Consider the following 14,535-nt stretch of genomic DNA (forward strand, 5'->3'; position numbering starts at 1 on the left):
GGGAGAAATCCTCACATTTACAGTAATTGATTTTTGAAAAAAATGCCTGCCAAGACAATTCAGTGGGGGAAATGATAGGAATTTAAAAAAAAATGATGCTAGAAAAATTGGATATTCATATGCAAAACCAAAGACAAAAACAAACCAAAAACCCTTAGATATTTACCTCCCACCATACTCCCAGAATAACTCCAAATTGATCATAAATCTGCATTTATGAGCTAAAACTCTAACACTTCTAGAAGAAAGCATAAGAAAAAGTCTTTGTGACCTTGGGTTAGGCAAAGAATTCTTCGCTATGACAACGTTAAGCACAATCCTTAAAAGAAAAATATCGATAAATTGGGTTTAATCAAAAATTTAAAGCTTATCCTTTAAAGACACCACGAAGCAAGTGCAGAGACGAATTATAGACTCTGAGAAAATATTTGAAAATCACATCTATGATAAATAACTGGTATCCATAACATATAAAGAACTCTAAATTGAATATTAAGATACCAGTCCTCCTCAAAATGGACAAAATATTTGAATAGCTAGCTCACTAAGAAGATACATGAATAGCTAATAAGCACATGCAAGAATGCTTGTCATTACTCATTAGGGAAATGCAAATCAAAACCACAGTACGATGCTACTTCACACCCACTAAAATGGCTAAAAGAAAAAACTCAGAAAATAAGTATGTTCAAAGAGAAACAGGAATTCTGTGTGGCTGATAGGAATCTGAAAGGTATAGCCACAATAGAAGGTGGTTTGGCAGTGTTTTAAAAAGTCGTACTAAAACATATTTACCATATGATCTAGCTAATTCACTTACATGTATCTACCTAACAGAAGTGTGCAGATTGTTTAAACACTTCAATTAAAAGAGATCATCAGGTAGGGTGAAAAAGCCAGATCCAGCTATACAGTCAGCTGTCCATATCTGTAGGTTACAGTCCGCTGTCCATATCTGCAGGCTTTTTTTGTTTTTTTTTGTTTTTTGTTTTTTGTTTTTTAGATGGAGTCTTGCTCTGTCACCCAGGCTGCAGTGCAGTGGCATGATCTTGGTTCACTGAAACAAACCTCTGCCTCCCAGGATCAAATGATTCTCCTGCCTCAGCCTCCTGAGTAGCTGGGATTACAGGTGACCGCCACCACAGCTAATTTTTGTATTTGTAGTAGAGACAGGGTTTCCCCATGTTGTCCAGGCTGGTCTTGAACGTCTGACCTCAGGTGACCCACCTGCCTCGGCCTCCCAAAGTGCTGGGAATACAGCTGTGAGCCACCGTGCCTGGCCATATCTGCGGGTTGCATCTGGGTATCCAACCAACTGCAGATCAAAATATTTGGAAAGAAAGAAACAATGAGAAATAACAATACAACAACAAAAATACAAATAAAAACCAATATAGTATAGCAACTATTTACATAGCATTTACATTACATTAGGTCTTATAAGTAACCTAGAGATGATTTAAACTATTCAGGAGGATGTGTGTAAGTGCTCTGTAGATACCACACCATTTTATATAAGGGACTTCAGCATCCTAGGATTTTGGGATCCGAGGTGGGTCCTGGAACTCATGGCTTGTATACCAAGGGATGACTATCTGTTGTGAACTAGAAACTTATTTTAAATGTGAAGATGTAAATCCTTAAAGGTAAAAAGATAGACAAAGATAATACTGTATAAGCACTAACCAAAAGAAAGCTGGAATGACTTGATTAATATCTGATGAAATAGACTTAACAAAGATTATAAACAGGCATTACAAAGCTGCATTTCATAATGAACATGTGGTCGTTTCATCACGGTAGCATAACATTGTTCTTAAATTTTCATGTACTTAACAACAGAGCAGTAAAATATATAACAAAAACAGAATTGAAAAGAGAAATAGATTTACAATTATAGTTGACGGTTTCAACACTCCTCTCTCAGTGATTTATAGAAAAAATAGACAGAAAATCAGTAAGGATATAGAAAAATCTAAGCAACACTATCAACCAGCTTGACCCAGTTGACGTTTATGAATCAGTCTATCCAACAGCAGCCTGCGCATGCCCTTTAAGTATACATGAACTTCTCAAAACAGTAGATCACATTCTAGGCAATAAAACACCTGTCAGCAAATCATAAAAGAACTGAGTTATTCAAAGTATGTTTTCTGACCATCAGAGAATTAAAATAAAGTTTAATAACAGAAGGATAACTAGAAATCTCCAAGTATTTGGAAATGAAGCAACACATTTCTAAATTACGAATAGATCAAGGAAGAAATCTCAAGGGAAATGAGAAGAGAATCAGAATAGAATGAAAATGAAAATAGACTGTATCAGTATCTGTGAGATGCAGTTAAATCAATGCCTAGAGGAAATTTTATAATTTTAAATGGTTACATTAGAAATAATTTAAATCCATTGATCCAGTTTCTTAAGTTAGAAAAGAAGCAATGACGACAATACAATGTGTGTGTAAGGACAGACATACAGATCAATGCAACAGGATGGCCCAGAGATACACCTGCACATACTTAGTGTTGAACCAACAAAGGTGCCAAGAAAAAGAATAGAGAAAAAGAAAGAAGGAAGTCTTTTCAACAAGTAACACCCGAATAATGAAATATTATACGGAAAAAAAGAACTTTGATATCTACCTTGTACTCTATACAAAAATTAATCTGAAACGGATATTAGACCATATTTGTGTTCACACAAAATCTAAAAACTTTAAAACTTATAAAGGAAAATATAGCTTACAGTCTTCATGACTTTGAGGCATGAAAGACTTCTTAGTACAGACTGTCCATCATAGAAATGTCAATAAATTGGAACTCATCAACTAAGCACCTCTACTCTGAGAAGGACTCCTTGAAGAAAATGAAGAGCTGAGGTGCTGCTAACTGGGAGAAAATCTTAGCATCACATAAATCTGACATAGGACTTATTTCTGGACTAAGTAAAGAAGTCGTACAACTGAATAATAAGACAACTCAATTAAAAGATAGACAAAAGATCTGTCTACACACCTCTAAAAGGAAGAGAGAATTCCAGTAATCATGTACTAACATGCTCAATGTCATTATTCATTAGGGAAATGCAAATTAAAATACAAAGTACAATAAGATACTACTACACACCCAACAGAGTGGCTAAAATTTAAAAAGACTTACAACCCAAGTGTTGACAAGGATGTGGAACAACTGGAACTATCATACATTGTTGGTGGGATTGTAAAATGGTACAACCAGTTTGTAATATAGTTAATCAGTTTTTCATAATGTTAAATATGATTTTCCATATGACCAACAATTTCACTTCCTGGTGTTTACCTGTGAAAAAGGAAAACACATGCCCATAAAAAGACTTATATATAGATATTTAAAGCACCTTTATTTATAGAAACAACGCAAATGTCTGTCAACAGATGGCTGGGTAAACAAATTGCGGAATATTCATACAATGGCGTGCTGTTTGGCATTAGAAAGGAATGAAATACTTATGCACAAATAGCAATTTGGATGAAGCTGTCTTATGTCAAACAAAAGAAGCCAGACACAACAGACAACATAGTGTGTAATTTTATTTTATATAAAATTCTAGAATTGGAGCATGTAATCTATGTTAATAGAAAGCAGGTCAATAATTGCCTGGATTCTAGAATATAGGGAGATTGATTGTAAAGGGTGCTTTTTGGGGCAATGGAAATATCCTGTATCTTAAGATAGTAATTACATAGGTGTATATGTCACCTATGTCAAAAGCACATTTAACAATATACTTTTTTTTGGTTTTTGAAGACAGAGTCTCGTTCTGTCCCCCAAGCTGGAGTGCAGTGGCACAATCTCAGCTCACTGCAACATCTGCCTCCCGGGTTCAAGTGATTCCCCTGCCTCAGCCTCTCTAGTAGCTGGGACTACAGACATGCACCACGACACCCAGCTAATGTTTGTATTTTTAGTAGAGACGGGGTTTTACCATGTTGTCCAGACTGGTCTTGAACTCCTGACCTCAGGTGATTCGCTCGCCTCGGCCTCCCAAAGTGCTGGGATTACAGGCGTGAGGCACCTTGTCTGGCTAACAATATACTTTAAGTGTGGATTTAATTATATATAAATTATACCTCAATTTGTTTTAAAAGGTTAAAAAAAAAGTAATGCTAATTTGTTGTTCACTCCCACCATCAGTGGATAATAGAGATTCAATTTTCTACTTTTTCCATTTGGATAATCACTTTTGGGGTTCACTTACTGAATAATCCATCCTTTCCCCATTTTTCTAACTTGCTACTTCTATTATATGTCAAAATTGAATGTATGCATGGCTCAGTTTCTGCACTCTTCCATTTCCTTGATCAGTTTGTTTATCCTGTCTTTATTATTTTAACTTCATAGTAAGCCCCAGTATCTTTATTCTCTTTCTTCAGAAGTGTTTTAGCTATTATTGGTCCTGTATTTCTTGTATAAATTTTAGAAAGAGCTTATTTATTTCTATGTTCTATGAAAAACCCTATTGGAAGGTTGATGGGGGTTATATCGATTTCATAGATAAATGTGGGTACACTTTAAACTTTTACAGTATTAAATTTCTTTGTTGATCACTGTGGTATATCTTCCTATTTATTTAGATCCTCTTTAATGTCTCCCAGTACAATTTGTAATTTTTCCCATAAAGTTCTTGCACATATTTTGAAAGAATAATTTCAAAGTATTTGATGTTTTTTATTTTACTGCAAGCTAAATCTTTTAATTATGTTTTGTGCTTTATTGTTGGTGTATAGAAATATGATTTTAAAAAATGTTAATGTATATCTAGGGAACTTTTGCTCTTGTTTTAGAAAGAAGCGCATTTATTGATGAGCAGAATTTGTGGTGGGGGGGCACATGCACGTGTGGTGTGTGCGTGTAGGGTGTGTGCTGTGTGCATGTAGGGTGTGTGCATGTGTGTGCTGCGTGCAGACACATTTGTGAATATTTTGGAGAGCAGATACGTTGAGGGTGGGTTTTCAAAGCCCTGAAGTTATTTTCTGCAGCTGAGTTTCCATGTGTTAATGTTGGCCCTGTGTCGCAGGAGGGGATGGTGGCTAAGTCCGTGAAGTTTCCAGCTTTTAGGCTAGTCTGCATTTCATACAGTCGTGGTAAGAAGGGTCTCTTGTAAAGCTAATATCTTTGAGTCAGGACACCCGTATCTCTCTCATCCTGGGGATGGTTACTCACAATGTAGGCTGCATTGTTAAAAATGTGTCACTCTTCCCTTCCAGTATCCGGAGTGTGATGCAGAAGTACCTTGCAGAGAGAAATGAAATAACCTTTGACAAGATTTTCAATCAGAAAATTGGTAAGTCCTTCTTGTTCATTTGGCATACCGTAATTTCAGTGATGAAATTAGGCGATACTATAGTAATAAATGAATGCACCCTCCAGTGCTTTATATCCTCTATAGCTGCAGCTGGGAATAAAGGAAATTTCATGTAATTAATAAGGTATTTAATAATGACTTATATTCCTAGTAGCATAGTCTATTAATAAGCTCTTGGGAGATGGGTATTTCTAGGATTTTTACATGAAATCAGTGTTGCTGAATGTAAGAAAATAGGATATTCCTTTCTTTTCTTTGCGTCTTGCCTGCCTCATGTGATTACTGAGGTGGTTTGCTGGGGAGCTGTGTGTAATAGTTGTAAAATTATTTTATGACTGGAGGAAATTACTTTATGAAAATTCCAAGAAATTAAAGTTCCCTAGAACTCAATTTGTGCTCTGTTTCCATGATTAACAGACATAGACTGATAGATCCCTTTAAGACTGTGTATCCTTCGAGATAATTCTGGGCTTGCCCTTTTGTTTGCCGATGAGGAGAGGTAGACACGGGGAGGTGGAGTGACTTGTTCTGATTCCCAGTTCTCCTTCTTCTTTATTCCGACAATAAAATAGTAACCAGTAAATAATAAAATAATTACGAGTAGAAGCTGGTGCAGAAATCTTTGGATTTTTGTAAACCACTTTATCTGGTTTACAAAAATTAACCTGCCTGTGAAGGTGGTCTTTGGTAGATACAGCGTCTTTGATCACCCATGAAGTACAGTGGGGAAGGCGGACAGAGTGGTTTGGAGAAGCAGAAGACGTGGTCTGTCTGTGCCTGGGCACTGTGTGTGGAAAGCGATTGGTCTTTGCCATATAGAGATATTTCATCCTGCTCCTCAGGAGCTGGTTGGGGAACAGATAAGTTAAAAGAGTTTGGCTTTCATTTTGTTAGTTCTCACGGCTTCTCATTGTTTTCATGGTATGTGGTTACTATAAGCTACACAGATGTTCTCCTTTGCTTCTGATTTTGTACTAAAAAACAAAATAAAGCTCGTGATAACAAGAGAGAAACTCTGTATCTCTGGGAGTGGAGGTAAAAAGAAATTATCTTTTTATTTGCTAGTTAAAGATTTTTTAATTTCTTTTTGTGGATTTATTGAGGTATATTTCACATAGCATACAGTCCGCACATTGAAAGTAAACAGTTGAGTGACTTTTTGTGTATTCACCGTCATACAACCATCTGCACTGCCTAATTTTAGAATGTTTTTATCACCCCCAAAAGAACTTGTACCCATTAGCAGTCCTTCTGCCTTCTACCCTCCCTCAGCTCCTGGCAACCACGAATTGAGTTTCCGCCTCCATGGATTTGCTTGTGTTGGACGTGCCACATGAAGGGAATCGCACACTGTGTGGCCTTTCGCACTGGGTTTCTTCAGCATAATGCCTTCCAGGTTCGTTCTGGTGGCAGCACGCATCAGAACTTCAGTCTGCTTTCCCTTCAGCTCTCATTCCAGTTTCTGAAATGCATCGAGGATTCTTCTTTTTGTTTTCTGTCCTTCTCTCTCCCTCCTGTGGCTCCTTTCCTGTCTACAATCCCCCTAAACATACATACAGCCCCCCAAACATGTATTTCCCATTGCTTGGATTAAAACCTTACCTGACCCTGGCACCGGGAGGCTCTGACCTGAGCACCCATTGGCATTACTGTGGCCCAGTATCTCAGCTGCACAGATTGTTCCCTGAGAGCAGCCTCACTGGGCGCTGATGGGCTCTGAATCTTATCTGAAGTTGTTAAACTTTGTTTAAAGAAATACTTTCTTCTCTTGCCTTCAATTCGTGAGCTTGGATGTGGTCAGGAGAAACCGAGTTTGAACTTGGGAAGGTCACGGTCACAGGAAAGAAGAGCGGCTGATGGAGGCTTAGGGAGAGCGCACACCGCCATCTGTAATTATGTTTTGACAGAGCTGTGTGGTGTTGGCCTACTCCCCATTTTTCTCTGTAGTAGTCTCACTTTCTGCCTGGTCTCAGGGACTGGGGGAGAGTGGAAAGTGGGCCATGGTGGGAGTAAATGTGTCTGACACTCCAGGTCTTCCTTTCCAGGTTCCATTTGCGCCTTCCGGCACTGACTCCATGCATTCCTGCCTTACTCTTTCCCCTCGCCATCCTGCCTTGCCTCTCCCCTCATTGTTTTGCTGGTCCTCTTGTTCTGTGTCACCCTCTTACCTGCCTACCCATCTGCTCCTTTTCCCTCTTTCCTTACCTCCCAAGCTCCCTGACACATAGGATCACCATAGGGCTTGGGGACTGCCCTCCAATGTGTGCTGTGGGCAGTTGGTAAAAATGGCTTTCAAAATGAAAACCATAGAAGTCTTTAATGTACTTGGCCTCTGAGGCATTGCCGAACTGGCAGATTGTTTGGCTACACCCTGAATTGCCTGTTATTTCATTACTTTTTATCTATAAAAGTAGGGATAATAATAGTTCTGGTCCATGAGGCTGTTGAGAGGGTTTAGCTGGTGGTGTCCATGAAGCCCTTAACACGACAATTGGCTCTCAGCAGATGCTCAGTGAATAGAAGCTAATTGTTTGTGTTAAAAATTTTCAACATGCACAAAGTAGACTAGAATGATTAACCCCATATGTATGTATATGGATGTGTGTGTGTATATATATATTTACATCACATAGATTTGATATATTTCACCATCTTGCTATACTTTCTTTTCCCATCCCGTCTTTTTTTGTGGTTACTGAATGAACAAAGCAGTCACAGCATTTTGTCCTATATGCATCTCTAAAAAGTGTGCATGCTTTCTTATACAGCCACAATACCTTTATCCCAAACATGAAATTTATCATGATTCTTAGTGTACTCTAATACTGAGTTTATTGTCAGATTTCTCTGATTAACTTAAAAATGTTTGTTTGTTTGTTTTTAACTCTTGGTTTGAATCAGGATTCAAATACTGTTCTTGTATTGTAATTGGTGGTAATATTTCTTGTAATCTAGACAGTTCCCCAAACATTGCCCCTGCCAGCACATGCACAGGTAATTAACTTACCGAAGAAACTGGGTCCAATGTGTTGTAGAATGTTCCATGTTCTGGGCTTTTCTGTCTGCTTCTTAATGGTATCATTTAAAAATTATTTATGTATTTATTTTTTGGGGACAGAGTCTTGCGCTGTCACTCAGGCTGGAGTGCAGTGGCACAATCTCTGCTCACTGCAACTGCCACCTCCCAGGTTCAAGCAGTTCTTGTGCCTCAGCCTCCTGAGTGGCTGGGATTACAGGCATGCACCAGCATACGCAGCTAATTTTTTTTTTCCCAGTAGAGACAGGATTTCACTATTTTGGCCAGCTGGTCTCGAACTCCTGGCCTCAAGTGATCTGCCCACCTCAGCCTCCCAAAGTGCTGGGATTATAAGTGTGAGCCACCATGCCTGGCCTTTAATGGTATCATTTAAATTATACTTGTGTTTCCTACATTTCCTATAAACCGAGAGTTCACTCTAACAGCTTAATGAGGTTTAGCCTCAGCTGCTTTTTGGCAGGAGCGCTTTATAGGTGGTGCTGTGTATGTCGTAGCAGGAGGCACACACCAATTAGGGTCTCTGTAGTCAGGTCTCTAAAGTGGGCTCAGATGCGGTCGGTGTCAGTTTCTCATTGACAATCATTGTCTCAATCAGTTATTTTGTTAGGGATCAACTTAACTAATGTTCATTAAGACATATAATTTCTAAATAAGGATGAGGATAAAAGTAGCTGGCACTTAACCCTTTTTTTCTGAATACTGGCAATTAAAACCAAACAGTAGAGTTTATTAGGGACTTACAAAATGGTGAGTTTTCTAAATACACGATTCCTTCTGCATTGATTACTTTGATTCCTCAGTGAGAGGATATTTAGTTGCCATTAAATATAGTTTAATTAGAAAGGCAGGTGTTGTTGGTGCAACCCCATGACCCTTGCCTTGTGGTATTGCCCCCATGCATAACATGGCTGAAAGAGATTCTGCAGGTGGAATTAAGATGATTGTCCGAGTGACCTTAATCTACTCACATGTGTCCTTTAGAAGCAGCATTTCCTCAGGCCGGCAAAAAGGAGGAAGTCAGAAAGATACGAAGCTCAGGAAAGATTCCACACACTGTTGCTGGCTTTGCAGGTGGAGGGCGTGTGGGTGCTCGCTAGGAGCTGAGAGTGGCCCTGGCTGGCAGCAGTGAGGAAACAGCCACCTCCATCCCACAACCGCAGAGCACAGAATTCCATCCGTAACTGGAATGGGTTTGGAGGCAGATTCCTACTCAGAGCCTGTAAACAAGAACCCAGGCCGACCGACACCTTGAATTTGTCCTGGTGAGACCCTAAGCAGAGAGCCCAGTGGAACCCACCCACGCCTCTGACCTGCAGAACTGTGAGATGATACGTGGGTGTTGTTTTTAACTCACTAAGTTTGTGGTGATTTGTGGCATAACATGAGAAAACTAATACAGCAGGCGAAATCTCCATTCGTTGTTTTTAATTGCCACTATGCAGAATAAAGGGATTACGTGACAGTTACTTTCATCCTTATCCTTATAAAGAAATTATATCTTAATAAATATTAGTTAAGTTGATCCCTTACTTGCTGTCAGTAAAACTTACACATTTAGATATTGACGCACTGTGTTTGGTTTTAAGGGGATATTAGTTATTGAATAGACAGGAAAATCATTCTATCAGTTATAGTTAAGATTCTTTTGTGACTATTTTTCTTCTTTAAGATACACTGAAATTGTAACTTCATCACATGCAAGTGAGGCGCATGGCATTTGATAAAGTCCATCTGCCTGTGGACAGTCTACTTAGCTTCTCTGTCTGCATGTTCACTCCTGTTGGAGGAGCATGTTTGAAATTATAAGGAGACTCCAAAATAGATACTTTTTTTTTTTTTTTTTTTTTTTTTTTAAGACAGGCTTGCTCTGTTGCCCAGGCTGGAGTGTAGTGGCGCAATCTTGGCTCACTGCAACCTCCGCCTCCCAGGTTCAAGTGATGCTCTTGACTCAGCCTCCCAAGTAGCTGGGATTATAGTCATGTACCACCATGCCCAACTAATTTTTGTTAGTAGAGATGGGGTTTTGCCACACTGGCCAGGCTGGTCTCGAGCTCCTGACCTCATGATCTGCCCACCTGGGCCTCCCAAAGTGCTGTGATTACAGGCTTGAGCCAATGCGCCCAGCCCCCGAATCAATACTTAATACATGGTATATGTAAATGTCATTCTCATGTATAAAGAACATGGTGATTAATGTAATATTATATCACATACTGCCATTAAAGGCATTTCATTTTATAATACTGACTTCAGAGCTCAATCCCCAGTTTAAATAGTAATCTTTTTCAATTTGTGTGAAATATTTTGGTGTCTGATATATAGACACAAAAACTTGCAATTTTTACTTTTTTTTTTCTTTGGGAGACAGAGTCTTGCTCTGTCACCCAGGCTGGAGTGCAGTGGCACGATTTCAGCTCACTGCAACCTCCGCCTCCCCGGTTCAAGCAACTCTCCTGCCTCAGCCTCCCAAGTAGCTGTGATTACAGGCACATGCAACCATGCCTGGCTAATTTTTGTATTTTTTTTTTTTTTTTAAGTAGAGATGGAGTTTCACCACGTTGGCCTGGCTAGTCTCAAACTCCTGACCTTGTGATCCACCTACCTCGGCCTCCCAAAGTACTGGGATTACAGGTGTGAGCCACCTTGCCCGGCCCTGCAATTTTTACTTTTTAAAAAATGACTTGTCTGGGTGTGGTTGTAATCCCAACACTTTGGAAGGCGGAGGCAGGAGGATCACTTGAGGCCAGAAGTTTGAGACCAGCCTAGGGACAACACAGTGAGACCCCGTCTCTATAGAAATTGAAAAATAAAATTAGCTGGGTGTGGTGGTGCATACCTGTAGTCCAAGCTACTCAGGAGGCTGAGGTGGGAGAATTTCTTAAGACTTGGATTTCAAGGCCTTAGTGAGTCGTGATTGCACCAATGCTGTCCAGCTTTGGCAACAGAGTGAGACTCTGTCTCAAAAAACAACCCTCAGAATGCACAACTACTATATGCTATTTACCCATTATAAATGTATTATGTGATGATTTTGGTAAATTTCTACAGTTGTGCACCCATCACCACAATACAATTTAAAAACATTTCCATGCCTCCAAAAGATCCCTCCTGCCCATTTGTCGTTACTCTGCTCCCAGCCTCAGCCCCAGACAAACACTCATCTGTCTGTCTCTCTCTCTCTGCCTTTTCTTAGACATTTCATAAAAATGGAATTATACGGTATGAAGTCTGTAGTCTCTTGCATCCGGCTTCTTTAACTTAGCATAAGGTTTTTGAAGTTAATCCATGTCGTGTGTATCTGTACTTCATTCCTTTTTGTTGCAAAATGCGCTCCATATTATGGGCAGAGCACACGTTTTTTTGTTTTGTTTTGTTTTTTTGAGACAGAGCCTTGCTCTGCTATCCAAGCTGGAGTGCAGTAGCTCGATCTCTGCTCACTGCAACCTTCGCCTCCTGGGTTCAAATGATTCTTATGCCTCAGCCTCCTGAGTAGCTGGGATTACAGGTGCATGCCACCACACCCAGCTAATTTTTGTATTTTTAGTAGAGACGAGATCTCACTATGTTGCCCAGGCTGGTCTCGAACTCCTGGACCTCAAGCGATCTACTCACCTCGGCCTCTCAGAGTGCTGGGATTATAGGCGTGAGCCACGGTGCCCGGCTACAGAGCACACTTTCTTCATGCAGCAGTTGATGGGCATTTGGATTATTTCCACTTTTTGCCTGTTTATAGAGCAGTTATTGCCACTTTTTGCTTATTTATAGAGCAATGCTACTATAAACATTTGCGTATAAGTATTTTATGGACATATATTTTCATTTCTCTTGAGTCTTTATCAAGGAGTGGAATTGCCGGGTTGTATGGCAAATTTGTGTTTAACTTTTTTTTTTTTTTTTTTTTTTTTTGAGGACGGAGTTTCGCTCTGTCGCCCGGGCTGGAGTGCAGTGGCTGGATCTCAGCTCACCGCAAGCTCTGCCTCCCGGGTTTACACCATTCTCCTGCCTCAGCCTCCCGAGTAGCTGGGACTACAGGCGCCAGCCACCTCGCCCAGCTAGCTTTTTGTATTTTTTAGTAGAGACGGGGTTTCACGGTGTTAGCCAGGATGGTCTCGATCTCCTGACCTCGTGATCCGCCCGTCTCGGCCTCCCAAAGTGCTGGGATTACAGGCTTGAGCCACCGCGCCTGGCATGTTTAACTTTTTAAGAAGTTACCAAATTGCTTTTCAAAGTGGCTGTACTGTTTTACATTCCCATCATCAATTTATGAGCATTCCAGGTTTACTATATCCTCGTCAGTACTTGTTGTCATCAGTATTTTTATATCCATCTGAATGGATAGGAAGTGGTATCTCATTGTGGTCTTGATTTGTATTTCTTCAATAGCTAATGATATTAAACATGTTTGTGCTAATTAATTATTTGTATATTTTCTTTAGTAAAATGTCTATTTAAATCTTTTACCCATCCTGAAAGTTGGATTCTCTTTATCTATGTTATTTGTTGTTTACGTATGATTTACAAATGTTTTCTTCTGGTTGGTGGCTGGAATCCAGTCTCTTTCATTTTCCTAATGGTGACTTTTGAAGCACGGTTTTTAATTTTGAAGTCGAATTTATACATTTTTTTTTATGACTCATACTTTAGTGTCTTTGTTTTTTTTTTTTTTGAGATGGAGTCTCGCTCTGTCACCCAGGCTGGAGGGCAGTGGTGCAATCTGGACTCACTGAAACTTCCGCCTCCCAGGTTCAAGCGATTCTCCTGTCTCAGCTTCCAGAGTAGCTGGGATTACAGGTGCACACCACCACACCCAGCTAATTTTTTGTATTTTAGTAGAGACAGAGTTTCACAGTGTGACCCAGGCTGGTCATGAACTCCTGAGCTCAGGCAATCCACCCGCCTCGGCCTCCCAAAGTGCTGGGATTACAGGTGTGAGCCACCCAGCCTGGCCTTTAGTGTCATATTTAAGAGCTTTTTGCCTAACAAATTCACAAAGGTTTTCTTCTAGTAGTTTTATTGTTGTAGCTCTTATATTTCGGTCTGTGGTCGATTTTGAGTAAATTTTTGTCTATGGTGTAAGGCAAGGTCTAAATATATCTTTTTTGCATGTGGATATCCGATTTTTTATTTCTCATTAAATTTATTCCCAAGTAGTTTAATCTTTTTGATGCTATTGTGAATGGAATTGTTTTCTTTATTTTAATTTTGGTTGTTCATTGCTAGTACATGGAAATAGAATGAGTTTTTTGGTAGTGATCTTGTATCTAGTGATCTTCCTGAACTGGTTTATCAGTTCTAGTAAGGTATGTCTGCGTGTGTGTGTGTGTGTATGTGTAGTCCTTAGGATTTTTTATGTATGGAATCCTATCTGAATAAAAAGAGTTTTACTACTTTGTTTCCAGTCTGGTGTCTTTTATTTCCTTTCAATTTTTACTTTTCACTTTAATTTCTTAAATGTTTTTTAAGTTGGTCTCAAACATATTTAGCATGGTTTCAGAGAACATTTATCTAGAAAGAATACATAAATTATATTTGACATTTAGGGCCAAGGCATAAGAAATGTACTTGCTGTGGGCTTTGAAAGCAAAGGCGTGTGTTTCATTATAAAAAATAATGCGTTGATAAAAAGAGAAGCTACTACCTTTAAAAGTCCTTTTTTCACATACGCAAAAAAATTCTGAGCAGTCTCTACCGTAATGAAGATGGATGTAGATATGCCATAGATGCTTATTTTAAAAATTTGGTAATTACAAAAAATACCCCAAATACTAAAATACATAAAACATTTTAGGATCACTTTTTTTTTTTTGTCAGTTTCAATGAATAAAGTTGCCAATTGATTTCATAATTTGTAAAATTATTGCTTGACATGTTTAATTATCTAAAATATAACACATAGATGGTTAAAAGCTGAAAACATGTTTAAGTCAGCAGCTTTGGATTCAATGGTTAAGGTTAAATTACAGCAAGTAGAGCCCTCTTGCATAAGGTTGTAGAGAGGGAAATGTTATCCTGGGAACCAACTTCAACTTTGTTTTCCTCTGTGTTCCTGCCTTTGTTTGGAAGTGTTTGTTTCTGTCACAGTGAAGGGCCTCCCCGACAGATCCCCTGATTGACAGTGACACAGTCAGTTCCCACCCTGCCTTATCTATAAGATT

General features: G+C 39.2%; 1 protein-coding gene across 3 annotated transcripts in view; it reads left to right on the plus strand.

The window, feature by feature from the left end:
* Positions 1–14,535, plus strand: part of GRK3 (G protein-coupled receptor kinase 3) — a 164,531-nt gene that overhangs the window by 36,348 nt on the left and 113,648 nt on the right. For all 3 annotated transcript variants that reach the window (XM_023190667.1, XM_023190665.2, XM_023190666.3), the window contains exon 2: positions 5,246–5,322. Coding sequence is in view for 2 of the 3 variants with exons in the window: in XM_023190665.2 (XP_023046433.1) it covers positions 5,246–5,322 (77 nt within the window). In the remaining variant the exon portion in view is untranslated. The remainder of the gene's footprint in view (positions 1–5,245; positions 5,323–14,535) is intronic.

This window comes from Piliocolobus tephrosceles, chromosome 19 (assembly GCF_002776525.5).
Source record: "Piliocolobus tephrosceles isolate RC106 chromosome 19, ASM277652v3, whole genome shotgun sequence".
Taxonomy (NCBI): Eukaryota; Metazoa; Chordata; class Mammalia; order Primates; family Cercopithecidae; genus Piliocolobus; species Piliocolobus tephrosceles.